The sequence below is a fragment of the Siphateles boraxobius genome, unplaced genomic scaffold (genome assembly GCF_051911475.1).
Source record: "Siphateles boraxobius isolate OS27281-9 unplaced genomic scaffold, OSU_SipBor_1 20, whole genome shotgun sequence".
Classification (NCBI taxonomy): Eukaryota; Metazoa; Chordata; class Actinopteri; order Cypriniformes; family Leuciscidae; genus Siphateles; species Siphateles boraxobius.
In genome coordinates this window covers 13502905-13530675 of record NW_027508811.1, presented here as the reverse complement: position 1 = coordinate 13530675, position 27771 = coordinate 13502905, and the positions used below count along the sequence as shown (strand labels likewise).

At 40.9% G+C, this 27771-nt stretch overlaps 2 protein-coding genes across 3 annotated transcripts in view; one reads left to right on the top strand and one right to left on the bottom strand.

Annotated features, from left to right (window-relative positions):
- The first annotated feature begins 3785 nt into the window (after positions 1-3785).
- cgasa (cyclic GMP-AMP synthase a) lies at positions 3786-10779 on the top strand. The gene is made up of 5 exons (XM_077236979.1): positions 3786-4769; positions 5438-5660; positions 9541-9804; positions 9896-9995; positions 10194-10779. Exons 1-5 carry the CDS (start codon positions 3852-3854, stop codon positions 10531-10533), a joined length of 1845 nt encoding a protein of 614 aa, XP_077093094.1. The 5' UTR covers positions 3786-3851; the 3' UTR covers positions 10534-10779.
- ddx43 (DEAD (Asp-Glu-Ala-Asp) box polypeptide 43) overlaps positions 10624-27771 on the bottom strand; it is a 39442-nt gene continuing 22294 nt past the window's right edge. For both annotated transcript variants that reach the window (XM_077236977.1, XM_077236976.1), the window contains exons 11-17: positions 27064-27151; positions 26827-26954; positions 25906-26015; positions 25436-25574; positions 25239-25326; positions 11129-11274; positions 10624-10910 (exon numbers count right to left, since the gene is read on the bottom strand). In XM_077236977.1, the coding sequence (XP_077093092.1) occupies positions 11140-11274; positions 25239-25326; positions 25436-25574; positions 25906-26015; positions 26827-26954; positions 27064-27151 (688 nt within the window). In that variant the 3' untranslated portion in view covers positions 10624-10910; positions 11129-11139. The remainder of the gene's footprint in view (positions 10911-11128; positions 11275-25238; positions 25327-25435; positions 25575-25905; positions 26016-26826; positions 26955-27063; positions 27152-27771) is intronic.

Genomic DNA, 27771 nt, shown 5'->3' with positions numbered 1-27771 from the left:
ATTTAATCATTCAGCAGACGCTTCGATCCAAGCGACTTGCAAATGAGGAAAGCAATAGAAGCAGTTAAACTAACAATAGGACAAAAATATAAGTGCTGTGAGCCTGTGACCCTTCCCAGTTTAGTCTGATGCAGTATTAGGCCTACGTTTATTTTTTTTAAACAGATATAAAGTAGAAGAGAAAAGAAAGCGTTAGTATTAATGGATCCAGAGTTTATGTTTGATTCAGGCTTACATTTATTAAGTATATTTTAATTAAAACCTTAAACGACAACTATAAATAATAATAATAAAAAAATGAAGAAGCAGCAGCAGGAGAAAAGTTTTATTCTGTCAGGAGACTGTTGCTATTCCTCTGCTGTCATCGCTTCAGTGATCCACGTGCTGCTCGCGAGCAACACAACTCAGCTGATCATAATCAGATTTGAAAGTAACATCAGAGCCTGCCACAGCTCCCGCCGTTTGTTCGTCTCTTTCATTACAAGGTTTGTAAAATCGCCAAAGAAATATAAATAGGCTACAGTCTACTCACTATATATTCAAACAAACACATACATAAACTAAATGTAGTAGGCTATAGGCCTACATTACTACGTCTTTACAGTGTTTACCACCCGTTTGTTGCATAGTAGCCTAGCTATGTGGTATGAAGGTTTTAGCCGCCAGGGTAGGATTTAGGGAGCTGGGGCCCCTGGGCTTGAGTTTATGTTTGGGCCCTACTTGTGCTACAAACATCATTATAAAAATAAAAATAAACATGTGCTTTGAGGTTCCTAGAACAATTTATATGCAACATGCCTATAGTCAAAGTTTAGTGGTAGGCTAATATTAAAAAGTCATTATAATACAATGTAATCCAGGATGTGCTCTCTCAGTTGAGAGATCAAAATTCTAATAATAAAGCCAAGAGAATTTTTTTTTTAATTCATTGTCATAGCTATCTGTCCTCTTATGTCAGATTCTTAAATTTAGTCATCACATTCAATCAGAATGCAAAGACATTGTGTATGGCTATTATGACCAAATAAAAGGAAGTCGGTATCAATAAAATCCATTTTTGGATTGACAGGTTGTTTCGACATGGCATGCATGGATTTACACAGCAAATTATAATTGCATAAATTATATTAAGAGATCAATGTTTAAAATGTAAAAATTGTATGTAGAAATATGTTTATTCAAATTATTGAATAAAAATGAAATAGTAAGTCTACTTTTTAACTATGAAACTAACACCACCAGTAGGTGGCGGCATTTTAATGAGGGAGTTAAATCCTTTATTCAACCGATTTGTCCTGTAGACCTGAAAATCATTGAAGTGCCTGGACCATCCACCAGAAAAAACAAATGGAAAACGAAGCTGCTGCATCTTTTCACTTTTCTAACTCGTAAGTACCTCAAATGTCCCTTGTGAAGATTTTATTATTGATTGCATTTTATGTTGCAGCGAGTAAAGGTTTGGTAAAATTTGTGAATTTCATGAAATTACACAAGCAAAAAGGTCTAATGACCATTGTCATCAGTGTAGCGACGTAATGTATGAAGCACAGCTCACACAGGAGTCACTTTCAAGCAGCTTTCTGTTGGTCAAATCCAGCGAATTACAGTGACCAAATTGTTGCTGGTGACAAAATTTCCAAAGTGAAATTTTTGACCACAAACGAAATTGCTGATCGTGTGGATTCTTATGGAAATAACTGGAATTCACAAGTGAAAATTCACAGAACAACAGCTAATTTTACTGCACCTTAAACCACAACTCTGTTATAATTGTAAATGTTTTCTGCTTGTTGTGATATAAGGAATACTGTTTCCGGGTCGAAGCCTCTATTTCTACTTCCTTTATCTTGTTTCTAGTGAGAATATTCAACAACCATTTATGAGCACTGTTGATTCAAGTCACACATTTAAGCTTTTCAAAAGCCATAGTGTACATTACAGTCTCCAGTCTCACAGCATCCCAGACTTCAACATTTTATAATTCAAAATAGCTGAATAACTAACCATCTGAGATTTCGGTATAGAGATAAAAGTTAGGATCATAATTTTCAGGAATATTACAGCACAATGAGTGTATATTAGCAGCACCATTTGTTGTTTGTATTTGTCATCTGATAGAGCTTTTGGATTTGGAAACATTGACGTCAGACTTAAAACTTAAGTTAAGTGAAGGCACATTTTTAATTAGGGTAGTCAAAATGTTATTCTTTTTTTTTTTACATTGATTTATTACATGGAACTTGAGTTTCCATGCATTTTGTTGAGATGTCTTTTCTTGTATAGCCTATTATATATACATGGGTGATTATTCATGTTGCTTATGTATTATATTTTTTTGTGTATTCTGTTAATTTAAATTAATCTATTACTAGCTTTTTTTCCCAAGTGCATGGAAGTGTATGTAATAAAATGGATCTAAAATATGTAATAATTCTTATTTTGTATTTGGTTTAGTTTGTTTATTATAATAGAAGTTAATGGTAAGCATAGTAACAACAGGAAAAAAGGAAAAGAAAAAAAATTGGTTCACGAACCCAAAACAGTTCCACAGAGTGCCTAAGTGCCTAATATACCTGTGTGGTTCCTCAGAGAATCACCCCTTTTTAAAGGGTGCCTAGAGGATCTACAGACGGTTCCGCCGGTGTGGCAAAGTGAAGAACCCCAAAAGGTTCCTCCTGGCACCTTTTATTTTTACTGGGTATAGGGTAGACTGAGTACAGTTGAGACAGTTTTTGTGTTTTGATTTTTCACACAAAAATAGATACTGAAAAGAAGTGAATTTCTACATGACATGCCACATGACATTTCATTAGCTTGTAGACTAAGATTATAGACTATATACTTGTAGACTATAGATATTACAATTAGCACCTTATTTTTATGAGCTTTTTGTCTCAACTTTGTCTCAACTGTACCCATATGTATAGTGTATGTTTGTCTCAACTTACCCCGCTGGCCACCCTGCACATTTCTTTAGATTTTGCAATGATCTTGTATGACACAATACCATGGAATATGCCAGTTTTTAGGGCACAGATAGCGTTTGTGATGATACCAGTTACGTTTAACAACCACATAAGGATAATAAGTTATTCATTGTGGAGTGTGCATGGTGAAGTGAAAGTCTTATCTTAGAAAAAAAAACTTTCGCTGATATCTTCGGATCGGATATGTTTACGTTATTAAAATTTCCCGTGTTCAAAAAGAGGACACTAACACACGTGCACAGCAAAAATCACAACTTGTGCATGCTGCGCACGCAAGTTATTTAAGGTGTCTCAACTGTAGGCTACTCATGTCTCAAGTACACAGTCTACCCTACAGTCAGTAGCCTAGTAATTATTTGATCAGTCTAGCTGGATTAATTTACAGTATAAGAAATATTATCCAAGATTTAACAATAATTTACCAAGCTAAATTACTGTGGTGCTTTAATATAGGAGTAAGATTTCAATTTTAATGTATACTGAAAACTTTTGTGTGTTCACTTTTTACGTTATTGAACAATATAACATTCTTCCTGGGCAATAATGATGCAATGACCAACAAAGCAGGGCATTGTAAATGGTAACATTCAAAAATATCAAACCTTTTTTTTTTTTTTGGTCAACACAGATATTATCATCAATAAACAGTCCTTATGACAAAGTTCTATACTTTTTTTTTACCGGTCTGTAGCCTACAGTTTTGGCTACTTAACACGAACCACGACGGAAACCCTTATAAATAGCTGACAATATGGCCTAACGTCATACATACGTAATAACACCGAGAAAGTGAGATATTTCGATTTTTTTTTTACACATGTCTAAACTGGCATTGTACCATCTGCATCCTGACGTCATAGTTCTATGCAACAGAAACCTTCCTTTAATGCAAAACTGCGCGCGTCGCCTTCGGTAGCTACACCTGTAATCATGAGCAGCCAGAGTAGACAAAGCAGAGTCCCAGCGCCAAGTCCTGACCAACACAAAGCTCCAGCAAAAGCGAACAAGAAGAAGAGTAAAGAGCAAAGTGATCACCAAACTAATGACATGGAACAATCTCCGGGAGGGGAAAGCAAAAAGCGGCAGAGTAAGGACAACGATCCTCGTGAAACCCCGACACCAAGTGGAGGCACCGGAAGCATTAATCGACAGAGTAAAAAGCGAGAACTAGTCAGAGTTAGTCCGTCTCTGGAGATCTCCGAGAGCAAGTCCGAAGAAAAACCCAGTGCATGTAAAATATACTCTGTTCCTAATAAAGCAAACAATGCTGGCGAGAATGACAGACAAGACAGTGCAAAAAGCAAACCTCAGCAGACTGCCAAGAGCAAGTACGGTGAAAAAACAGCACCGACACGACAGAATAAAAAGCAGGGAGAGCCTTCAAAACTTGGCAGAGGAGAATCTCTGGAGAGCTCCGAAAGCAAATCACAAGAAAAATCCGTAGCAAAACCTATAAGGCGGCATGAATCTGCTCCTGAAAGAGACTTTTCTGACCCGAGCCACTTGGACGCTCCTCCGGGGCTTAGCGCGCGCAGCTCTGACCGCAAAAAGAAAAGCGCAGAAAAAACACCTGCAATGAGAGGACCAAGCGTCGATGACACACTGGGAAAAGTTCTTAAGACAACTATTGAGAAGTTAAAGATCAAGAAGTTCGAGCGGTCCAATGCATCCAGTTGTGTTAATGACATCACGGATAAAGTCATTGCACACCTTAAACAAAACACGACCTGGTGTACAGATATCGAGCGTTTACGAACGGGAAGTTATTATGAAAATGTTAAAGTAAGTGTTGCAGTGTGACATATCCACCCTTTGATTAGGAGAGCGATTAAGTGGCCTGTCGTAGGCCGATTTATTTTTGGAATGAATGTGCAAGTGTGTAAAAGGCATTACTTTATAAGTTTATAACAGAGCTTGTTTCTAAAAATATGAATAAGACAGATGGCATATGCCTGTATTAGCCTAATTAGAATTCCAGGACAGACAAGCTCCTTATTCATTTAACCTACATCAGAGCATGTCCAAAAAAGGCAAACATGGTGATATTAGATACAGGCATTTTTTAAAGAGTTTTGGGCCTGTTTTTATATTGCACACTGGTGTGTTATCATCAAGGATATGATTTAGAATTACCATGTTGATTAATTTATTGTTAAAGAATATATTAAGAGAATTCCAGAAGAGAAAAATAATATGCATAGTCAGATAACACATGCAGGATGGAATATTAGCCTACAATAGCATTGCAGTTGTTTATAAATAGCCTATATTCTAGAATATGTGCATGTAAACATGGTGATGGAATGTCTCTTTAAGAATAAGTAAATGCTTTATCCGCCCTCAAAGGCTACAGATTATATGGCCATGAGACTTCTAATCAATGGGATCCATGGCAAAATGTTTTACAGTTTAAAACAACCAACATCAGCTTTAACTTTGTTACATTTTAGATTTGTGAACCAGATGAATTTGATGTTATGCTGACTATTCCTGTGGAGAGAGTGGATTTAGAGCAGTTCGATAAGGCTGGCGCATTTTACAGTGTTGCACTGAAACGACATCCGAATAGACATCCCCTGGACATATTCTTAAATGAAGACAAGACCATTCAGGCCAGCAAAATGCTGAGTGAATTCAGAGATGCCGTTAAGGAGGCTGTGGAGAAACTGCAATGTAGGTACAATCTAGATTTTATATATATTTGTTATTTATTATCTGTTACACACACACATTAAACGGTTTTATTGCACACCTTCCAGACAATCATGATCAAGTAGCCTATTCAGACAGACCATGGTGTGCCTATACACAAACGCTAAACCCAACAAGTTAAGGCAACTCCAACCATTAGAGGAAACCGATTGCCTTAAACCATTTAAGCTTGAAAACTGAGTACTGTGAACTTATTTCACTTGAATCCACAAAATATTAAATTAAATCTTCTCTGTTAGCCTACATCTCTGCGTTTCCATCCGGTGTTTGTGATATCTTAAAAATTACTATCTTAAAATGCTATCATTCATTCAAGTGCTATTAAACCGTTCATGGGTGATAAGCAAATCTTGTCCAAATATATAAAAATCTAATCTAAATCAAATCTAAATAACCAAATCTTTAGTGGTGCGTGTCTGTGAATCGGTTCTCTGTGAACGAACACTCCGCACAGTAGAGTGGCACACGAGTTCTCTTTCTCGCTTCAAGGGACAGAAATACAAAATTATGCCAAAACTCCCGTTTTTATCGAGTATCCTCCTAAGCATAGTCTTAAATGAGTTAAAAAGTGTTCAAATGAACAAAGAGTTGCGTGTCAGATTAGGGTCATGCGTTTTCAGGTCTTGAACCTGACAGCAGCCTAATAAACCTGCTGCTGTCTGTCATTAATAGGGGTGTAAACGATATTCGAACCGAAAACCCGCGATGCGTATCGCGATACTCTCATGGCGTACCGAACACGCCCGGCCCTATTACCCCTATTATTAAACTATTACCCCGGCCCACCCAGCGGGGACCTTGACATCAATTTAACATCAATATGACATCAAACATTGTCAAAATGACGTCACAAAATAGGTCAAAAATGAAAGTCATATTGACGTGTCAATGTCAATTTGATGTCAAGATTTTGACCTCTGCTGATGTGATTATTGAAGACACCTGATGTTAACAAGCAGAATCCCCAAAGGAGAAAATAAAAATTTTCAGCCACCATTTTGGTGATCAGTGTTTGCTTTAATTGGGCTCTTGACCCCTATACTATTAATATTTCAATTTCATTTGGCTGATGTAAATGTCACTGCCAGATGAACATTGAGAAAAGGTGATCAGGTGGTGTTGATTATGTTTCAACATTATCATCACTTGTCCTAAATCACTTGAGTCAAATAGAGTGTCTTTACCTTGTTAATTATAGCAACACTGTGATTCTGTAGAAAACAATTATCAGCATTTTCAATATAATTCAAAACATTTCTTAAAAGCTATTCTGCTCAGAAGACTTTAAAACATTTTTTTATATGACACACTGACATCAATAATCAGCCTGTGAATCTCAACAAGGGTGGCAATAATAAATTGCAGTGCATTCTGGGTGCCACCAATCAAAACTCATTCATGGCTCCCATCATGCTTTTCGGTATGAATAAATTATGATCTGATTTGTTTTAGTAATTTCCTTTTCCTAATTTAATATTTTGTTTGTCACCATTGTTGAGATTCATACACTGATTCTAGATGTCTGTGTGTGCCTAAAATACACATTTGTTTTATCAGAGCAACTTTTAGGAAATCCTTTGGATTAAATCAAAAGTTCAGGATTATATGCTGTAGAATACCTTGATGCTGTAATTACCAATCTAAATCAGAGATTAGACTCTAAATGAGTTCAGTGATTAAGGTCAAATGATGACTATGTCAAAACATAACCAACACCTTCAAATCACCTTTACTCTTTGTTCGTCTGGCTGTTCACCACTCAGTTTCAGCAGCCAAACAAACTCTAAAAGTTAAAAACTTTAGGGGCAAGACCCCAACTAAAGCAAACATTGATCACCGAAATGGTGGCTTAATATTTTTGATTTTCCCCCTTCAGCGATTCTGCTTGTTAAAATCTGGTGGCTTCAATATTGGCCAATCATCACTCAATTTATCACATCAGCAGAGGTCAAAATCTTGACATCAAATTGACATCGACACTTTGACCTCAATATGACTTTCATTATTGACCTATTTCGTGACGTCATTATGACAATGTTTGATGTCACGTCAAGGTGCCCGCTGGTCAACGGACCTCATGTCTTGTGTAGGTACACAACGAATTCAGTTTTGTAGCCTAACCTACATTTAATAGCAAGCTCCGTGTTTTGTTACTTTTGATAATAAGCAAGGTGTAATCTTTCAAATTCTGTCTATTTGATCACGAAATTCAAACAATAAATGCCGTTTTGGCGCTCTTTGATGTGGCGTGACAGATCGCTGTACTAACTCCTCATTTCAAGCGGCAGCGCGAGTAAATGCGATCATCTCTTCGCTTAGCTACAGAATAAACATGAATGGACACCTGAAGGTAAGTTGAAAGATAACAGTATATCGTTACTTACTAAACGGCATCATAAATCGTATAATCGCTCAGTGTTTCAGCAGAGGAAAGATGTCAATAAAACAGCTAGTTTGTCACATAGCATTATACATCAGCAGGCTAACGTTAGTCATCCAGTGTCCACAGCTTGTTGGTTCCTAGAGAAATGAACTCTTACGCTAAATAAATGCACTATATATTATATTTTATTTAACCTGTTAATGATATATTGATTATTTAATGTAGGCCTATTGTTTAAAGTATCCTTCATGAAATTGACAGCAACTGTGTAAATAATATATTTCAATAACGAATTAGAGTAAAAACAATGCAAAAACTGGCTTATGGTCAGTTTACATGTTTTCATACAATGTGTTGGGTGTTGATTATTATATCTAAAAAATAAATAGCATCTGAATTTAGGCTAAAAGTCTAGGCTCTTTTGTTAACCTTTAATGTTATGTGCGGGCTCCCAATATTACAGAATTAGCAGATCTTTTTTTTTTTTATCCTTGCGAATCCTAAATTGTAATTGATTTAATTTAAAGACAAAGACACAATTTTTTTCATTAAACCACTGTTTAAAAAAAAGAAGCAATTTTAGCTTTCTAAACCCCATTGAACTGAACAGAGACGTCAAAACAGTGGGAAGAACCGAGCCTCAGTTTTGTGTATCGTTACACCCCTAGTCATTAATGTTAATCAAAGAACAAAAGACAGAAAATAACTCACTGCTCTTCATTGACTAGACATTAATTATAGCAATTACGATAAATGTTAAAGTAGGGGGGGGGGGGGGGGGGGGTTGATCCCTGTATAAGAGACATCAGTATCAGTAATACATCAGTAACTGGCCTTCATTCATAGTGCTTTAGTAAAAACAAGCCATTAAGCAAATATTTAAAATGTATTGTCTTGATGTTGTTTCTACATTTCAGAGATTAAATGTGGAATTATTACAAAATAAAAATATTATATATTAATTGCACCGACCTAACATTTAAATATTTGCACCGACCTAACATTTAAATATTTGCACACTGTAACATTCCCATATTATCGTATATGACTTGCAGTCCTAGAAATAGTCCTTTTATAAATATAAAAGAAAAACAGAAACATTCATAAATGTAATATTCAATCTTAAGTATTGTAATGAAAGAAAAAAAAGTGGGGGGAAAAAAGTATAAATTTGTGTAAAGAACATTTTAATGTTGAAATGTTGCTATTTTCAAAACTATGTTTTAAATGAATCATCAAATGGTTACTTGTGATTTACAATCAAACTGCAAAAATCCACCCTTTGCATTTAATTCAACCCTTCGAAAAACATTTCGCCAAGAACACCTTGCGTTAACTGAGATATCCCAGCATTCTCTCTTATCCCCTACATCCTTCCCACCAACTCTAAACTAAAAGTCTATAACCATTGTATTGCTTTTTGGTAATTTTTGTATGTATATTTGTTGCATTCTATAGACAGAATTGTGATACAGCGAAAGAAGGCAAGGTGCCCTGCAGTGACATTGGAAGTAACAGAATATGGAAAGACAATTTCCATTGACTTCGTTCTTGGTCTTAAGGTTCATCGTGCAAGCTGGCCAGACTTTACAAAAGATGGCTTCAAAATAGACAACTGGCTTGGTAAAAAGGAAAAAGCTGATATGAAGCGTCAACCATTCTACCTGGTGCCTAAATATGTGGGAAAAGGAGATGCAGAGCATGATGGAGTTGTTGCAAAAGGTATACTGCTTATTGTTATCAGTAATTTACTTTGTGTTTTATATGTATATGAGCTAAGCTACTGCAGCCAAACAAAATGTTTTCTACACAGATGCATGGCGAATCTCTTTTTCACATGTTGAAAAAGAAATTCTGCAAAGGCACGGCCACTCCAAGACATGCTGCGAGGCCGTTGGAGAGAAATGTTGCCGGTAACTGTGTTTCGATTTTTTGATGTGTTTGAAACTGAATTGAATACAACAGACCAATTTTAGTTTTGGTGCATAAATTATCTGTTTTGATAGTTCTTCATTGCTTGCATGAAAATCATAGTCAGTAGCCTAAAAAAAAAAAAAAAAGTCAAGCACTAAACATGAACTTATTATTTTATCTTTTGTCCTCTTCTACAGGAAGGAGTGTCTAAAGCTTCTGAAGTATCTTCTTCAACAGCTCAAAGAGGATGACTCCAAATCCAATAAAATGTCCAACTTCTGCTCCTATCATGCAAAGACCACCCTGCTCCACGCTTGCACTAAAAGGGGAAATGACAGCGAGTGGGCATACAGTCAGCTGGCCGACTGCTTTCAGCAGCTTTTGGAAGACTTCGTCAAACACCTAAGAGATCGTCATCTCCCTAACTTTTTCATTCCATCCCATAACCTCCTACATCAAGCCACTCCGAGTAGCTGTGATTTCCTGGCCAAATCAATTGAAAATCAACGCAATAATAACTTTCCTATATTCAGTTAATTCTGATTTTCTTTTAGTTGCATTTATGTATGATTTGTCTATTTTCCCTTGATAGTCATCTGTAGTTTAATTCAATAAACATCTTCCAAATAGTTTTAAAGGCTTTTATTTGATATACATTCAACTGAACAAGAAATTTCGTCATCTAAAGTTAGGGGCATTATACCTCACATCAACGTAGATAACAATATAAATGTTACTGAACTGAAAAAAATCCCATTAAAGAAATACATCATGCATATAAAATGAATTGGTGTTTCTTAAACATAACAAAACTTATATGTACAATCACAAGTACTTCACAAGCCTCTCTACAAATGAGAGGATTAACACTTTAAAAGTATTTGAATAACTCAAGTGAGTACAGTCACGTCAACCTGAAAGACAGAATTAATGATCAATATTACTACTGGCACAAGATACAAATGCTTAAAAAGTACACATTTGGATAGGAAACATCTGGTGAATGTTGAAAAAATAAGGTTACATTTTGGTGGATTTTATGTATTCTTAAAAACCTGTTGTCATTTAAAACTTTTCATTTATGTTGATGTGATTAAGAAAGCAAGATAAAATGAGACTAATATCAGCCCACCTTGCAAAAGGTCAGAACCTCCGGTCTGAGCCTCCTCTGAAACGACCTCTCTGACCTCCTCCTCTGCCTCTGGGCGCAAACATTTCTTTCTCCTTCTGGTGTTTTTCATAACGTTCAGCCATCAGTACCAGTTCTTCTGGTACATCCTAAAGAAAGGAAAAATACTTCCTTTTGTCCAGATTTTCCATTAGGATGTTGTGTTCATATACAGTGTAAAACACACACTAAAGACAATCTCATGGAATAAAGTTTTCTCTTTCGATATATACACATACATGACTTTTACTAAAAGTCAATTTGGTTTAAGTACTTTTCCTAGCAGAAGGTTGTGGTGAGGCTTTTGAAAGGTTGTTTGGCTAGATAATTTAAAAAATTGTTTAAACGATAGAGATCAAGCGGTCTTCAAAAACAAAAAACCTTTTGCTAATGCAGGGAGCATTTTAGTAACATCCCAACTGAGCATTTGAGTAACAAATCTTCAAAATTAAAACTTACAATGAAGGCATATTTTAGTCCAACAGATGTTTTGCCATATTAATGATGGATTGAAATAAATTCTTGAGAAAACATAAACATCTCACCGTTACCTCTAATTTCTCTTCTTACGGAGCAAAATTAATTTTAAAAACCTCCTGCAGGACAGTTAAAATCTTTACAATAATTTAATATGAAAAAATTAAGCAGTGACATGGTTTGGGACAACAAAGTATTTTTGTATAGTCAATTATTGGCTACAGGTAGCATTAAACCATCAAAATTAAATGGATTTTGCATTGCTTATGAATTTCCAATATTTTCTTTTTCAAGGGGTTTTCAAACTTTTTAATGGTAAGGAGCCCTAAACAATCCCCTTGTAAGATCAATTCGTTATTAGGCTTATAATATAATAAAATAAAAACTAATTGAAGTATTTAAAGTGATACAATCTCATCGTTAGATTTATATCAATACTTTAAATTGATCTAATAGCTAAATATTTTCAAGAAAAGTGATTGTGAACTCTTTCATAGTCATCTAAACTAAACCACCTATTGTTAACCATAGGCCCAAGCGCCACCTGGAGGGCCGCAAAAAAACGTTACGTTTTTCACCTGTGGGCCGCGAGGGCCGTGGGACCTAACAAGTGATCAATTGAAGACACCAGAATGACCACTGGTATCCATGAGACATTTACCCCTTATTTACACTGCACAAGTCTGCGGTGCATTACGGCTCCGACAAGGTTTTATTCCGTCCTCAACGCGGTGCCAACTCACACCAGGAGCATTTCAGAAGCGAAGTGACTGGATGCGCGAGACCACGTGATTTGCCTGTCCGACGAGGTTTTTCTTGATTTTTGGGTTTCTACCTTACAGTCTATGGCTTCTATTAAGGATATATTGGTGTGCAATACAATTGGGAGTCTGCACAGGGTGTTTATTTTAAAATTGACCGTGTTATTTTACTTTTATTTTGTATTATGGTGCATCTTGGAGTCGGCGTCTGTCGAAAATAGACTAGGCGCCTAACTTTATCGAAGCAGCGCGGACAGCCGCTTTTGGGACGCTTCTGAAACGCGCCGCATCGCGGCTGGTGTAAACAAGCATTGACTAGAGTATCCGCGATTAGCTCCGGTAGCAGTGTCGCAGCCGGCACGCCGGAAAAAAATATGCGCTGCTCACGCACCTCTGACGCTTGCAGTGTGAAAAGGCCGTGTGCATTCACACTATGGCGTTCCGATCGGCTCTTTAATATGACTTTGCAACATGCACTCGTCTCAATGAACGTCTCACTCAACGTCTTATTTTTTTTTATTCTGCTATTTATTTATTTATTATTCTGCTATTTATTTATTATTCTGCTATTTATTTTTTATTCTGCTATTTATTTCTATTCAATTTAAGTCGCTGACGTGACGGTGACGTCACGCGTTGCAGTGAAGTGTCGAGTCAGACGTCAGGCGTCATTCAAGTGTGGCAGTGCAGTTATTTATTGTTATTTTTCAGTAACGCGTATTTAACACGCTATTCACAGTACAACACGGGTCAGTGCAGTGTGTCAGAGGCGTTCTGATCGGTTCTTTAACATGACTTTGTAACTGGCACTCGTCTCAATGAACGTGACTCTGTGATCTTTATATAGGATATGTGTGTGTGTTCTTGTTTAACCCACGTTATGAGGGCCAAATGCCCCCACAAAGATAGAATTATGAAGAAACCAAATTGATATGCTATTGCATTTTTATAGCTTGTTGTTGGGGTTGTTATTGTGATTTTAATTTTTTATAATTGTAAAAGGGCTAGGCTACAGCACTTTGGTAAACTAGAAAACCTATATTCTGAAAACTGTCTGTTAAAAAAAAAATGTTTTACACAAAATAATTTGTGTAAATTCATATTTACTATTTGGAATAAAAAGAATAGAATTGGAAAAATAATATTTTTATATATAGGCCTATATATAAAACGTACTCGGTTACTAACGTAACCTCGGTTCTCTCTAGAGAGGGAACGAGTACTGCGTAATATCTTACGCTATGGGGAAAACCTCTTTTCCACGAGATATTGAAGCCAAAAATTATCCTTTAATTTTGATTAATGTAAAACGCTGTGCGGCAGCGTGCAGACATAGGCAAGACGGCTCGCGCGCCTATTGGCTGCCCTGCGGCCACAGCAGCAAGCCTATCGAGAGAGGCCCTGCGTGACGTGACATCCAATGGGGGTGCTTCGCGCCCATTTCGTCGCGTCCCGCCAGAATAGGCGTGGCCTTGGCCTATAAATACGCTCGACAGGCTGATACAAACTGGTTTTCAACGCTGAAGCGAACCAGCGCTGTTGTATGCACGGCAAGATACGCAGTACTCGTTCCCTCTCTAGAGAGAACCGAGGTTACGTTAGTAACCGAGTACGTTCTCTTACGAGAGTATCTCTCGTACTGCGTAATATCTTACGCTATGGGGAACACAATGTAAGACGCCGTGCGTACTGGGATCCGACACCAAAGTCCCAAGGGCAGTAGCCCGGGGCTCATATAGTGCATAATAACCGTAGACTCACAGAGAGTCGGAGAAGAGAGGCTACCAGCATCATTCCCCACGTAATAGCATCCCATAGGAGCTAGTTATGTCAACAGTATATCCCGCAGACAGGGTGAACGCGTTCAGCCTGAACTGGGCAAAAATACGGGCTATTCAACACCCATGGAGCTGTTCCATCGATCAGTGAGCGATACTCAATCAAAACTCAGCATTCTGCACCGGCGCAGCGGGACAGATAGTACTGAATTCTAGACCGACAGCAGCTTGGCCTGTAAGGCGGGAACTTCTAGGTTATAGAAGCTTATAAATGTAGACGGCGAGGCCCAGCCTGCCGCCATACAGATATCATGCAAGGAAATCCCACTAGACCACGCCCACGAAGAGGCCACGCCTCTCGTGGAGTGCGCTCTGACACCCAAAGGACACTGCAGGCCCTTAGAAGTGTAAGCCAGCGCTATGGCATCGACTATCCATCTGGATAGGCTCTGTTTTGATGCGGCCAGTCCCTTGGAGCGTCCGCCAAACAAAACAAAGAGCTGCTCGGTCTGCCTGAAGACAGACGAGCGGGACACATAAGCTCTCAGCACCCTGACGGGGCAAAGGAGATTAGCATCCGCTTCCTCATTGTTCACCGGGAGGGCGCACAGGGAAATAACCTGGGCCCTGAACGGTGTGTTGAGGGATTTTGGCACGTACCCGTGCCTTGGTTTGAGTATGACTTTAGAGTCATTAGGCCCAAACTCAATACAGGACGCGCTTACTGAAAGCGCTTGCAAGTCCCCCACGCGCTTCATTGAAGCAAGAGCCACAAGAAATACCGTTTTGAAAGACAGGTGCTTCATGTCTGACAAATGGATTGGCTCGAATGGGGCACCTTTCAGGGCTTCCAGAACCGTAGAAAGGTCCCACATAGGGACTGAGGGAGGTCTGGAAGGATTCAGCTTCCGCGCTCCCCTGAGGAATCGCACGACGAGGTCGTTCTTCCCCAGTGACTGGCCAGACGTCGGTTTTGCAAACGCCGCTATGGCCGCCACGTATACTTTGAGCGTGGACGGGGTTCTATCCTTATCCAGCAGCTCCTGAAGGAAGGAGAGCACTTCCGTAACCCCGCAGTCTACGGGTGAAAAGCCCTGAGCTTGACACCAGGTAGAGAACACTGACCATTTCGAGGAGTAGAGCCGTCTAGTAGACGGGGCCCTAGCCTGCGTGATCGTGTTTAACACTCCCTCCGGGCGGTTAGCGGGTACCCGTTGATGGCCCACACATGTAGGGACCATAACTCCGGGCGAGGATGCCAAATCGAGCCCTTTGTCTGAGAGAGGAGGTCTCTTCTCACCGGTATCGGCCACGGGGCAGTGCTGGCCAGCTGCATCAGGACTGGGAACCAGGTTTGGTTCGTCCATAGCGGAGCCACGAGCAGCACTGGGCATCCATTTTCCCTGATTCGTTCCAGCACTTGGGGCAGGAGCGAGACGGGGGGAAAAGCATAGAGGGGGCGTCGGGGCCATACGTGGGCCAGTGCGTCCCTGCTCTTGGAGAAAAAGTTCGGACAGTGAGCGTTTTCCTGGGACGCGAACAGGTCCACCTGCGCTCTGCCGAATGTCTCCCACAGCAGTTGGATCGTCTGCGGGTGCAGCGACCATTCCCCTGCTGGGACATTGTTTCTGGACAGTCTGTCTGGTCCCAGATTTAGGTGACCAGGCACATGCGCTGCTTTCAGTGAAAGCAGGTTGTGCTGAGCCCAGCCCAGGAGGCGTTTCGTCAGCCTGTAAAGGCTTCGGGACCTGGTGCCGCCCTGGTGATTTATGTACGCCACCACTGACATGTTGTCCGACCGGACTAAGACGTGGCGGCCTTTTATCTGGGGACAAAAACGCCTTAGCGCGTTGTCTACTGCCAGCATTTCTAGACAGTTTATGTGTAGGAGCTTCTCCCGTTCTGACCACTGGCCAAAGAACGGTCTGCCCTCGAGCAGCGCTCCCCACCCCGAGGTGGAGGCGTCCGTGGACACCACCATCACACTCGAGGGAGTCCCCAGACTCACGCCTGACTGGTACCAGTCGGCTTTTTTCCAAGGTTTCAGAGCCGAGACGCATTTCCTGTCGACCCTGAGGCGAAACAGACCAGCGGCCCAAGCCCCGGGCGGAACTCGTGCTTTCAGCCATAACTGCAGTGGGCGCATGCGAAGCAGGCCCAGCTGAAGTACTGAAGATGCTGAGGCCATGAGGCCCAGCATTTTCTGAAACCGTTTGAGCTGGACTATAGAGCCGCGGCGGAAGGATTTCGCGGCGCGCTGAATGTTCAGTCCTCGCTCCGGCGACAGACGTGCTGTCATAGACAGGGAGTCCATCACTGTTCCCAGGAAGGAGATTTCCTGGCTGGGAGACAGCGAACTCTTCGCCCAATTGACTGTGAGACCCAAATTCTCGAGATGCTCGAGTAATGCGGTCTTGTGTTCTATGAGCTCTGATCGTGATCGAGCTAGAATCAACCAGTCGTCCAAGTAGTTCAAAATTCGCATGCCCTGAAGTCTCAGGGGTGCGAGAGCCGCGTCCATGCACTTCGTGAATATACGGGGTGCTGGAGACAGGCCGAACGGTAGGACTGTGTATTGATATGCCTGGCCCTCGAAGGCGAATCTCAAGAATCGCCTGTGACGTGACGCAATCTGTATTTGGAAATAGGCGTCTTTCAGATCTATTGACATGAACCAGTCTCCCTGGCGCACGTGCGCGAGGATTTTGCTGGTTGTCAGCATTTTGAACTTGCGTTTCAGAAGCGCTTTGTTCAATTGTCGCAGATCTAGAATGGGTCTGAGACCCCCGTCTTTTTTCGGTACCAGAAAATATCTGCTGTATACACCCCCTTCGCTCTGAGCCTGAGATAAAGGTTCTATGGCCCCTTTGCTCAGTAGTTTCGCTATTTCGGTTCGAAGTAGATGAGATACTTCGTTGTCCACCGTGGTTTCGACACGCGCCGTGCAACGGCGAGAACGAGCGGGACAAGCCCCGTAGGGTTCAGCGTGTCTGTGAGTGAATGTGGGCGCGGGACAGCGGGCACATTTACTGCACTGAAAACACCGTCGGCTTGCGCTGACTGAATATGTGTTGGTTTTGTTTTTACAGAAACCGTGGGACACGCACTGTGTAGTGTTTGTGGGCACTGTGTCGTGGGCACATTCACTACGTTTGCACAATCGACATGAGTCGATTTTATTTGTGCTAGCCCTGAACTGTGGCGGGCTGTGTCTGTGTGTGGGAATGGGCACTGTGACGTGGGCATTCTTACAACACTCATAACACCATCGGCTATGGCCGGGACACCAGAAAATACACTCTTTATTGGATTTATCTGGGTAGCCGTAAAAACGGCTGTTGTGTGCAGGCAAGCGGGCAAATGAACCGACTTGTTGACTGCTAAATACACTGGAACAGTCACATCGCATGGAACTGGACGAGCGAAATGTTTCGGTGAAAATCCGGCCGCAGCGAGATTTGAACACCGTCGCTTTCCTAGGATGGCTAGGAAGGCTTTGAGACCTCGGGCTTGATCTCAATCCTCGGCCGGGGCCCGCGCTGAGGGGGGCGGCGTCCAGCAGAGCGAGAGCGCGGTCTCTGTTCTCGGGCCTGGCGGCGCTGAGAAGCGGCGGCGGATGGTGCAGGCTGTGGCTGTGAGCTACGGGCAGACGGCTGTTTCGAGCGACCTGCTGCGGAGCTAGAGCGCTTCGGGAGGAAGTGCTTCATAGCCTGCGATGTCTTCTGAACCTCCTGGAATCTGTCCGCGAAATCTTTGACAGCAGATCCGAAGAGGCCCACTGGCGAAATGGGCGCGTCGAGAAACACAGAGCGCTCCGAATCCGTCATTTCAGACAGCGTTAGCCATAGGTGTCTCTCAGCCACGGTGAGAGAGGCCATGTTCCGCCCAACGGCCTGTGCAGCAGATTTAGCGGCGCGAAGAGCCAGGTCTGTAGCGCTCCTTAAATCCGCAACGCTGATCGATCCCACGCCTTCCTCGTCCATTTTTCGGAGAAGGTCGGCCTGGAAGATCTGCAGGATGGCCATTGTGTGTAGCGCCGACACAGCTTGCCCGGCGGCGGTGTAAGCGCGACCGTGCATGGCTGACGTCACTCGGCAGGCTTTAGATGGCAACACCATCTGTGCTCGCCGTCCAGCAGAGGGCGGGCAGAGATGTGATGCTACCGCTGCTTCCACAGGAGGAAGAGAAAGGTACCCTCTGTCTTTCGCACCGTCCACAGTGGAGAATGCAGCAGAGACAGATGTACGCATTCTGGCCGAGAAGGGGGCGTTCCAAGACCTCGCGACTTCTTCGTGAAGCTCAGGAAGAAAAGGCGCGGGTCTGGACTGTGATGGGGCGTGGTCCTTCTTGAGGAAACATCCATCCAGTCGGTTGCGCGGGGGTTGCGCGGGCGCCTCCCAGTCGAGGCCGAGGTTGTCGACGGCTTGAGAGAGCCGACGCATCAACTCAGACACAATGCCCGCTCTTTTCCCGGAAGGCTCGCGAACAGCGGAGGGGAGGTCCACAGAGCTCGCCCAATCTTCGCTGTCCGACGCCAGGATAGAACAAGCCTCGGCTGTTTCGTCGATCTCAATGGCGGAAGCGGTGGCAGACGGCGGCCGCTGTCCATCGGTGAGTGACTCGAGCGATGCCGGCGAAGCTAGCGGGCGAACCGGCGAGCTTAGGCGGGCAGGAGAGGGCTCGGGAACGCGCTGAGCGCGGCGCTTTTTACGGCGCGGCGTCGCAGCGGGTTGAAGTGCAGGCTCTGAGAAGGATGCCAGGCGAGTCCTCAGAGTCACCATAGGCATTAGCTCGCAATGAGGGCATCCGCCTTCGACGAGAGCGAGAGCCGCATGATCCTCACCCAGGCAGGAAGCGCAGATGACATGACGGTCCCCGTCGCTGAGTGTGGCTCGGCACGAGCCGCAGGATCTTTGCATCTTTAAAAAGACGCTTGCTCTTTTAGAACAGATAGAAAACAGAGATAGAGTGTGAGTCGCAGCGGCGAACACACACTCAGCAGTGAAAAGGATATGAACGCCGGAAAGCGTAGCAGGTACGGCGGCTGAAGGCGGCGAGGTGCAGGCCAGCGACTTCAGGCTCGAAGGCTCGTCCCGCAGAAGGCTTACAATCAGACGGCGCGGCTTCTCACTCCGGATCCAGCGATTCAGTAGTGCTTCGCTGAAGAGTTGAAAATCAGTTTGTATCAGCCTGTCGAGCGTATTTATAGGCCAAGGCCACGCCTATTCTGGCGGGACGCGACGAAATGGGCGCGAAGCACCCCCATTGGATGTCACGTCACGCAGGGCCTCTCTCGATAGGCTTGCTGCTGTGGCCGCAGGGCAGCCAATAGGCGCGCGAGCCGTCTTGCCTATGTCTGCACGCTGCCGCACAGCGTTTTACATTAATCAAAATTAAAGGATAATTTTTGGCTTCAATATCTCACGGAAAAGAGGTTTTCCCCATAGCGTAAGATATTACGCAGTACGAGAGATACTCTCGTAAGAGAACTATGATTACTAAGATTATTATTCAAACATCATGTCTGATATCTGAAAAATTATACAACTACAATCTGCCATCGTAAAAAACATCATGCCAAATGATGCAGATCTGAATTAATTGGGAAATCTAAATAAAATTCGCAGGTATGAGAAAAAAGTAGGCTAAGTTAGTCTGAGACATGCAAGTTTGACTATGCCTACTAATAGCCTATTCAACAGCTTAGTGAAGGTGTAGAATCAGCAAGATAGTAGCATGTTATTTAGTGCAGGAAAATATAGTGTAAAGGCAGAATTAAAAGATTTGAGAACAGTTCAATTCACAAATGGGAAATAATAAAATATCTATATTGAGGAAGTATCAACATCAAAAATGCAAGTAATTTCTGCAACATTTACAATTATACACTGAGAATACACCTCAATTTATTCAATAATAAACTGTGCTCGCCTTTCTCTTTTGAGGTGTAACTGTTTTATATAATTCTGTTAACTGTCAGATCGACTGTAAATCAAACTTCGGCGAAACTCTAAAACTAAATATTACAACTCTAAAATTAAACATTGCAACTCTAAAATTAAACATTGCAACTCTAAAATTAAACATTGCAACTCTAAAATTAAACATTGCAACTCTAAAATTAAACATTGCAACTCTAAAATTAAACATCACAAATTACAAATATTATTTATGTTAGTTAAATAAGCCCAAATGTTTACAACGTTATTTTGTGTTGGTCAAGAGACTCCTAGTGCTGAATATAGGCTACATACATGCTAGAACAACTTTATGATTTCTTCTTAAGTATCTGTGGATATGTTGACAAGAAACAACTTTATGATTTCTTCTTAAGTATCTGTGGATATTAAGGGTGTCACGATTTCGATTTTAAATCGAAATCGATCGAAATTAATTCACAATCTCAAAAATCGAAATAAAAAATGGAATCGTCGATGCTGCCACGCCCCCATGTCGCGCCCGTGATGGAAAGTTCGGATCGTTTTACTGACTCTATATTGTTACGTCTCGTTCATCAAAATTAACTAATCTTTTTTCTAGTCATTTCAGGGGCTTTAAATGTTATACTTTTAACAGGCAAATTCCCCGAACACATCCACCTACGCAATCTTGATCATATTCTAAATTAAGAAATCATTATAATGCAGTCAAAAATAATTTACAGGAAACATTAATAATTACTTGACCTTCCGAGTCTTTTGTTCATTTGTCGCATGACAGAGGCAATGAACGACTCATCACGGCGCGGGGAAAAATACACACGTGTTGAAAGGCTGTGAGTCCTCTAACTTGGATTCTATGCCCGAGCCCGAACTTGGCCCGACCCGGGCCGATATTTCCCGTCACTATCCTCGGGCCGGGCTCTTGATCTATAGACGTGCACTCCCAACGCAATAGAGTGCGGCACGGGACTAGATTTGATGGCCGAGTGCGAGCGGTAATGCACTCACTCTGTGTGTGCGGGAGAATAAAACGATTCGCAGACTCCCGCAAACTAGAAATATCTATGAATAAAACATAAAAACTAATACATTTGTATTTATCTGTTGCAGAAAAGCAACAAGAACAACTAAAACAAAATAGAAACGATTTTCAGGCCAGAGATTCTATTTATAACATGTTTGCAGCGTTGAGCGATTTAGCCAATCACAGACATATGTGTTGATATCTTGAACGCAATGGCCAATCAGAAGCATTTAAGATAGACTCTCCTCACCGCTCAAAACAGACTTTTTGTTAAGTGCTGAATTCTGTATGCTGGCAAATCCTCTAATTATAACAAACAAAGTGTAGGCTATATATTATGAAAGATTCATTGTGCAGTCAGCTTCATTGATAATAACAGAGATGTGTGAGATTGTGATTAACTGATGTCAGCTTTTTAGGAGCAACAGCAACCTGTGCTTAAAATAAAGATAAAAATCGAGAATCGAATCGAACCGTGACCTTAGAATCGAAAATGTAATCGAATCGAGGATTTGGAGAATCGTGACACCCCTAGTGGATATGTTTAGGCCTGTCACGATAACAAATTTTGCTGGACGATAAATTGTCCAAGAAATTGCTGCGATAGAACGACAATATTATCGTTTATTATCAATATTATCGTTTGAGACCATTTTCATCTAAAATAATGATAATGGCATAATAATGCAGGTACACCTTTTCAAAGATCAATAAACTTTTATTTCTAAAGATTTAAATTAACAAAACAAGCAAAAACAATAAAAGCAATGGACTCTGTCTCTGTTAACAAAAAATGCACTTACCAATGTGTGACTTCCGTTCACACTGAGAATCATATGCATCATGTACTGTGTGAGCATGCGTCTCATATGAGTATGTGCACTAGTTTGTGTGTGTGTGTGAGCATGCGTCTCATATGAGTATGTGCGAGGACAGTTTGTGTGTGTGTGTGCTCCGTCTCATTGAGTTTGTGTGTGTGCGCGCTCGCGTCTCATATGAGTGTCCGCGAGTTTGTGTGTGTGCGCGCGTCTCATATGTGCGTGGAGAGTTTGTGTGTGCGCGCATCTCGTTCTCGTGTGTGTAGAGTTTGCGTGTATGTGCGTGAGCGACTTTAGGTGTGTCGTTGTGCATTTCATACATGTATGAAACTTGTAGGGCTGCAACAACTAATCGATAAAATCGATTATAATCGATTATGAAAATCGTTGTCAACGAATGTCATTATCGATTAGTTGGTCTGCTTACGTCACGGGGAGCGTTTACTGGTACGCACACACACGCAAGGTCTCTCTCCCTCAGGCGCTCTGCCGAGCGCGCGCGCTACACGGTTTGGAGCAGTCTCTTATGTCTCGCATGCGCGCTCTTGCTTGCGCGCTCTAGATTTCGGGAGTTTGAACTAATTCGCGGGCATCAGGGAGCCGCAATCAATATGCGGGAGACTCCCGGGACTTCCGGGATCTTGGGATGTCTGTATTTTGTCTCGAGCATCAGGTTGCGCAATCAGTTCGCTCGCAACGTAAGTGATGGATTAAAATAGCGCTACCGCAGAAATAGGTTAAATTAAAACGGTCTTTACAAAGCGAAGCACTAAATATAAAGGCAGTTAATAACAGCAGCAGTAAAATATTGTTTTTTAGTCACTGTACTCAGTGGTTTTCAGCGAATGCTTGTGCACTAATGCATAATTTCTCCTGTCCTTTACTCAAGCCTGTTAGCTTGCTGGGTAACGTTACCTCCATTCCGTTCTCTTTTTATAGCATTTGTCTACTAAGTTTTAATTGTTTTTCAAACGCGATCTACTGCGGCTCTACGTTCACACAATTGCTTTCAGTCTTTCTATATTTATTTAATCAATTTATCCTTATATTATATTATTTTATATATTATATATATAATATATATTATATTCTTTATCCTTATATTCCTTATATATAATTAATTTTAAATAAAAATTAAATGAATTATATATTTTAGATGTTTTTAGTTTGTTTTTAGTTCAGATATTCACATCTGAACAACATGTCTGTGTAAATTTGTTTTAACAAAAATTGTGTTAAAACATAATATGTTGGATATCATTTTTTTAACAATAATCATGTTTGTCAACTTGCCATCAGCAATTATCATTAAAAACAATGCAAATATTGATATTAGTAAAACTCAATGTGTGGCTTTTGCACTTTTTAAAGTACACTTTTACACATAAATACCCTGATTTACGGTTTTATTTAGTTATAATAAAAAAAATCTAATTTAATTTCTATCCGATTAATCGATTAATCGAAAAAATAATCGTCCGATTAATCGATTATCAAAATAATCGTTAGTTGCAGCCCTAGAAACTTGCATGTACTTTTTTGAGCATTCAGCAGTATACATGTATGTTTGACTACTTAATATATGTATGCAAGTGTTTCGTATATGTGTGCGTGAATGAAGTTTGATTTAAGCCCTAGACGGCGATATGGCGCCTCATATGAGGGTGAAAGAGCGCGCGCGAGAGAGAGAGGGAAGCGCTACGGCGCTCTGCAATCAAATACGATTGTAAATAGACTCAGTGAAAAAAAAACAATAATAATTTAAAAAACATTCGAAAATCAATGTGTGAGAGAGAGAGAGAGAGAGAGAGAGAGAGAGAGAGAGAGAGAGAGAGAGAGAGAGAGAGAGAGAGAGAGAGAGAGAGACACGAGGAAAACAAAACAAGCATGCAAAAGAAAATTATCGCGGCAGGAAAAATTATCGAGCTCATTTTTTTTATCGTGAGATTAATTGATTATCGCGACAGGCCTAGATATGTTGACAAGAAACAATGGCAAACAAAAATTAACATGATCATCTGTGTAAATTCATATTTACTATTTGGAATAAAAAGCTATACATAAGCAAGGTAAAAATCACTTATTGCTAATAAAATACAACAGAAGATCAGTAGAGGAAAATAATAAAGAATGAATAAGTGTGTGAAATGTGCTGGAAACCCCCTTGCTGCAGACGCAGACGTCACGTTCGGCAGACGCAGACGTCACATTCGGCAGACGAACGAGTGATGTGGCAGACGCAGACGAGACGTTCGGCAGACGCAGACGTCACGTTCGGCAGACGCAGACGTCAGCCGTTTGGCAGACGCAGACGTCACGTTCGGCAGACGCAGACGTTCATTGAGACGAGTGCATGTTGCAAAGTTATAATAAAGAGCCGATCGGAACGCCGTATCACACTGCGAGCAGGAGCAGCGTGTGAGCGTCAAGCAGGAGCGTTGCGTGAGCAGCAGTGAAGAGGGGGATTCGGCGCCAAGTCTATTTTTGCTGCGCTGCTCACGCTCAATTAAAGTGAAAGCACACTTTTGATGGACAAAATAAATTTGATTTCACACAAAAAGTGCCCAAAATGCACAGAATAAGCATGTCTAGTGAGTTTTAACAAGAACTGGAGTAGGCAAAAAAAGAAAATGAAGACTCAAATATTTATAGAAGATTTAAGCTACACATTTAAACTTGTTTTTAATTATTCAGTTTGGGTTTAAGTATGTCCACTAGCCAGAAAATATTATATATAAACTTTCTTTTAGTTTATACAAAGACAGCTACATAGGCTAGCACAACCCAAATCAAACTCGAGTGTGCGGTTTTGTATGTGTGGGTTTTATCAGCGGAGTTTGCATTCTTGTAAACGTATCGAAAATATGCAATGACTGAAACGACAAGATTGGAGCTGTTTTCTTGGTTGTTTTGTTGTTTACCATTTATATCAAACCAAGGGTGAGATCATTAAACCAATACAGTGCTAATATTTGAATGAGCCCTGGGCCACTTTGTACTGAAAAATTTGGGCCCCGACATCAAAAAGGTTAAGAACCCCTGATCTAAAAATCCCTGAAACTATAATCTTTATAAAAAAAAAAAGAAAGGTATATTTATATTATATATATATATATATATATATATATATATATATATATATATATATATATATATATATATATATATATATATACACACCTTTCTTTTTTTTTCTTGATTTGATTTGTGTTCTTCACATAGCAGTGTGTTATAAACATAATTAAAAGAAGTGGATGCCTGCACGTGTGTTTACCTGACCAGATCTCTCCAGGATGGTGATCAACTCAGAAGCTACTCTCCAGTCATCTCTTGTTACCAGGGTTACAGAGGCACCGGACCTCCTGAGTCAAGACATGGGCTTATTTACATAAAGAGCCTGAACGGTTGCATTCTTATTACAATTCTCATTGTTTCTATAACTTCAGTCACACCCATCCCTGTTTGACTCACCCTGCACGACCTGTTCTCCCGATGCGGTGCACATACTCCTCCACATTCCGAGGGAAGTCATAGTTGAAAACATGTGTGATGTCATGAACGTCTAGCCCCCGGGAGGCCAGGTCAGTCGCCACCAGAATCCGCACACGACCTTTTACATCGCCCACGGACAGGTAGATAGCAATCTCAGAGATCAATTTTGGTTAAATCTTTAAGGTCCAGGTACAATCGCTGACTGCATCGAAAGTTGTCATTTTGCTTAAAAAGGTATGCATTTTCTGTGTGGACTAGTGGTACCAAACAGAACTGCAAACTTTCAGTTTGTGTAGATGGACAACAACAACATTGACTCAACTAAAGGAGTGAGTTTGGGACTACATGTTTTTTTAAACAAGGAAAATGGCGTCAGCATTTTTACAATTCTGGTGCTATTACAGAAATTACACTTCACCTTTCTATTTACTGCTTATCAACATACATACCATCTCTAAAGTCCTGCAGTGCCTCTTCTCTGTCGCATTGCTCTCGGTCTCCATGCAGAGACTGAACCGTTAAACCCTGCAGACACATGTCACTGGATAGGTCATCGGCTCTACACAGCAGCAGGAATGAGAAATCACAGTGAGAATCAGATTTCTCAGATAGTTTTGTTTCAGCATTTTTTTTCCGGAATCAACAGTTTGGCATTCAATTTTGGTGATCATACTCTCGCAGGCCATTAATTCTCAACACAAAACAAATTGTGGTCATTGTTTCTCCTTGTTGCCAGTAAAGTCTTAATGTGGTCAGGCTTGTACTTTTACCTGTTTTTTCTTTGTCATGGTTTGAGGATAAACGATCCGACAAACAGCATCTCTAGAATAGAAACAACCTTTGCTGCTATAAAAAAAAATAAACCATCTACAATGCAAGCAGGCATGGGGCTCTTGCATGACTGGATCCAATAGCAGTTCTGTTCTGAGTGAGATTAAGCAAGCATTTAATCATATTGTCAGGCTAAAAGTGTTATAAGGAGTCTGTTTCAAACTGAGTATTTGGTTCTAATATTTCCACAACCTCAAGCTGCCTATTGTACTGGGGTGTGGAAGAACAAAACCTATAGCTATTAAAGCAAGTGAAAGGAAGAATTTTTTAACCACATACTAAATGGCCACTCCCTCTGACAATGGAGAAATGCCAAGTTTCATTTTCAGAAAATAGAATCATTTCCCCATAATCACACATTTCTAGAGCACACATGAGCTGATGGGCACTGACTGATGCTCACGTCAAGAATGATCATAATAAAAATGATATTATGCAATACCATTTCAGCAGAACTTGAGTGTGCTTGCAGAAACTCCTCCCATTTCCTGTTTCTTGGAATCGAACCAGGGTTATAACTTTCGTTCTGAGAAACTCACTTAATTTTTTTCCCAACAAATATTAGTACTTTGTCCTGAGGCTCCATTCGGTGGATGAAGTCAAAAACATAGTCTTTTTTTTCTTCCTCCTGCACAAACAGCACAGTCTGCTGAACGGTGTTTACCGCCTGAGGGAGACAGATGCAGAAGGGGAATTAACTGGAGACTATTAATAAGGAGACAAAACAGAAATGTTATATTTGACCTGGGCATTACCCATTATAACTGTTCACTCACTGCTAGATCTAAGGTGCCCACATAAACCATCATGGGGTCTTTCAGGTAGGATTTGGCCAACCGCCTGACACCTGTTGGCCAGGTGGCACTGTAGTAGAAATAGAGAAAAGTACATTAAATTAATGCAGCAAGAGTAATCATCCAAATGTCCAAACTTCATGATAATAAAGCATTCAAACTCTAAATGCAGAATTGGGGCTAATTTGAGTTAAAGTAGGGATGTTACGGAGAGGAAATTTTCCCAACGGTTAATTGACACCAGACATTGGAGTTTTTATCTCTTTTTCACCTCGCTAATTGCTAATTCGCATCTAGGGATGGGGCCGATCCGATCCAGTATCGGTATCGGCTCCGATACAGCCATTTTTGCCGGATCGGGTATCGGTCAGACGAGGCGGATCTAAATCCGATATTGTGTGTTTACTATTGTGTTATTGTTAAGCCCCACAAAAGTATTATAAAGCACCATTAAGTGTTCGTGCACTATATTATAAGTGTTCTGAAGCCATTCTATAGTATAATGTGAGATAGAAATGAATATTTAAGTCATTAAATTCAAGATCACGTAAACTGTTCCCTCCGCTGCGGCTGTCAATCATTCTTCATTCAGCATTCAACAGCGCGTCGCGTTCGGTTATGACAGTCAACTCGATGAAACTCTCCAAGATGATTCAATTACTATTATTATACTTGATCTGTAGATAAAGC

What these genes read in the sequence shown, in the direction of transcription:
- cgasa (XM_077236979.1), top strand. Translation starts at nt 3,852, where the DNA reads ATGCAACAGAAACCTTCCTTTAATGCAAAACTGCGCGCGTCGCCTTCG. An exon ending in GTTATTATGAAAATGTTAAA is followed by an intron (nt 4,770 to 5,437) that starts GTAAGTGTTGCA and finishes GTTACATTTTAG; the next exon opens with ATTTGTGAACCAGATGAATT. An exon ending in TGATGGAGTTGTTGCAAAAG is followed by an intron (nt 9,805 to 9,895) that starts GTATACTGCTTA and finishes TTTTCTACACAG; the next exon opens with ATGCATGGCGAATCTCTTTT.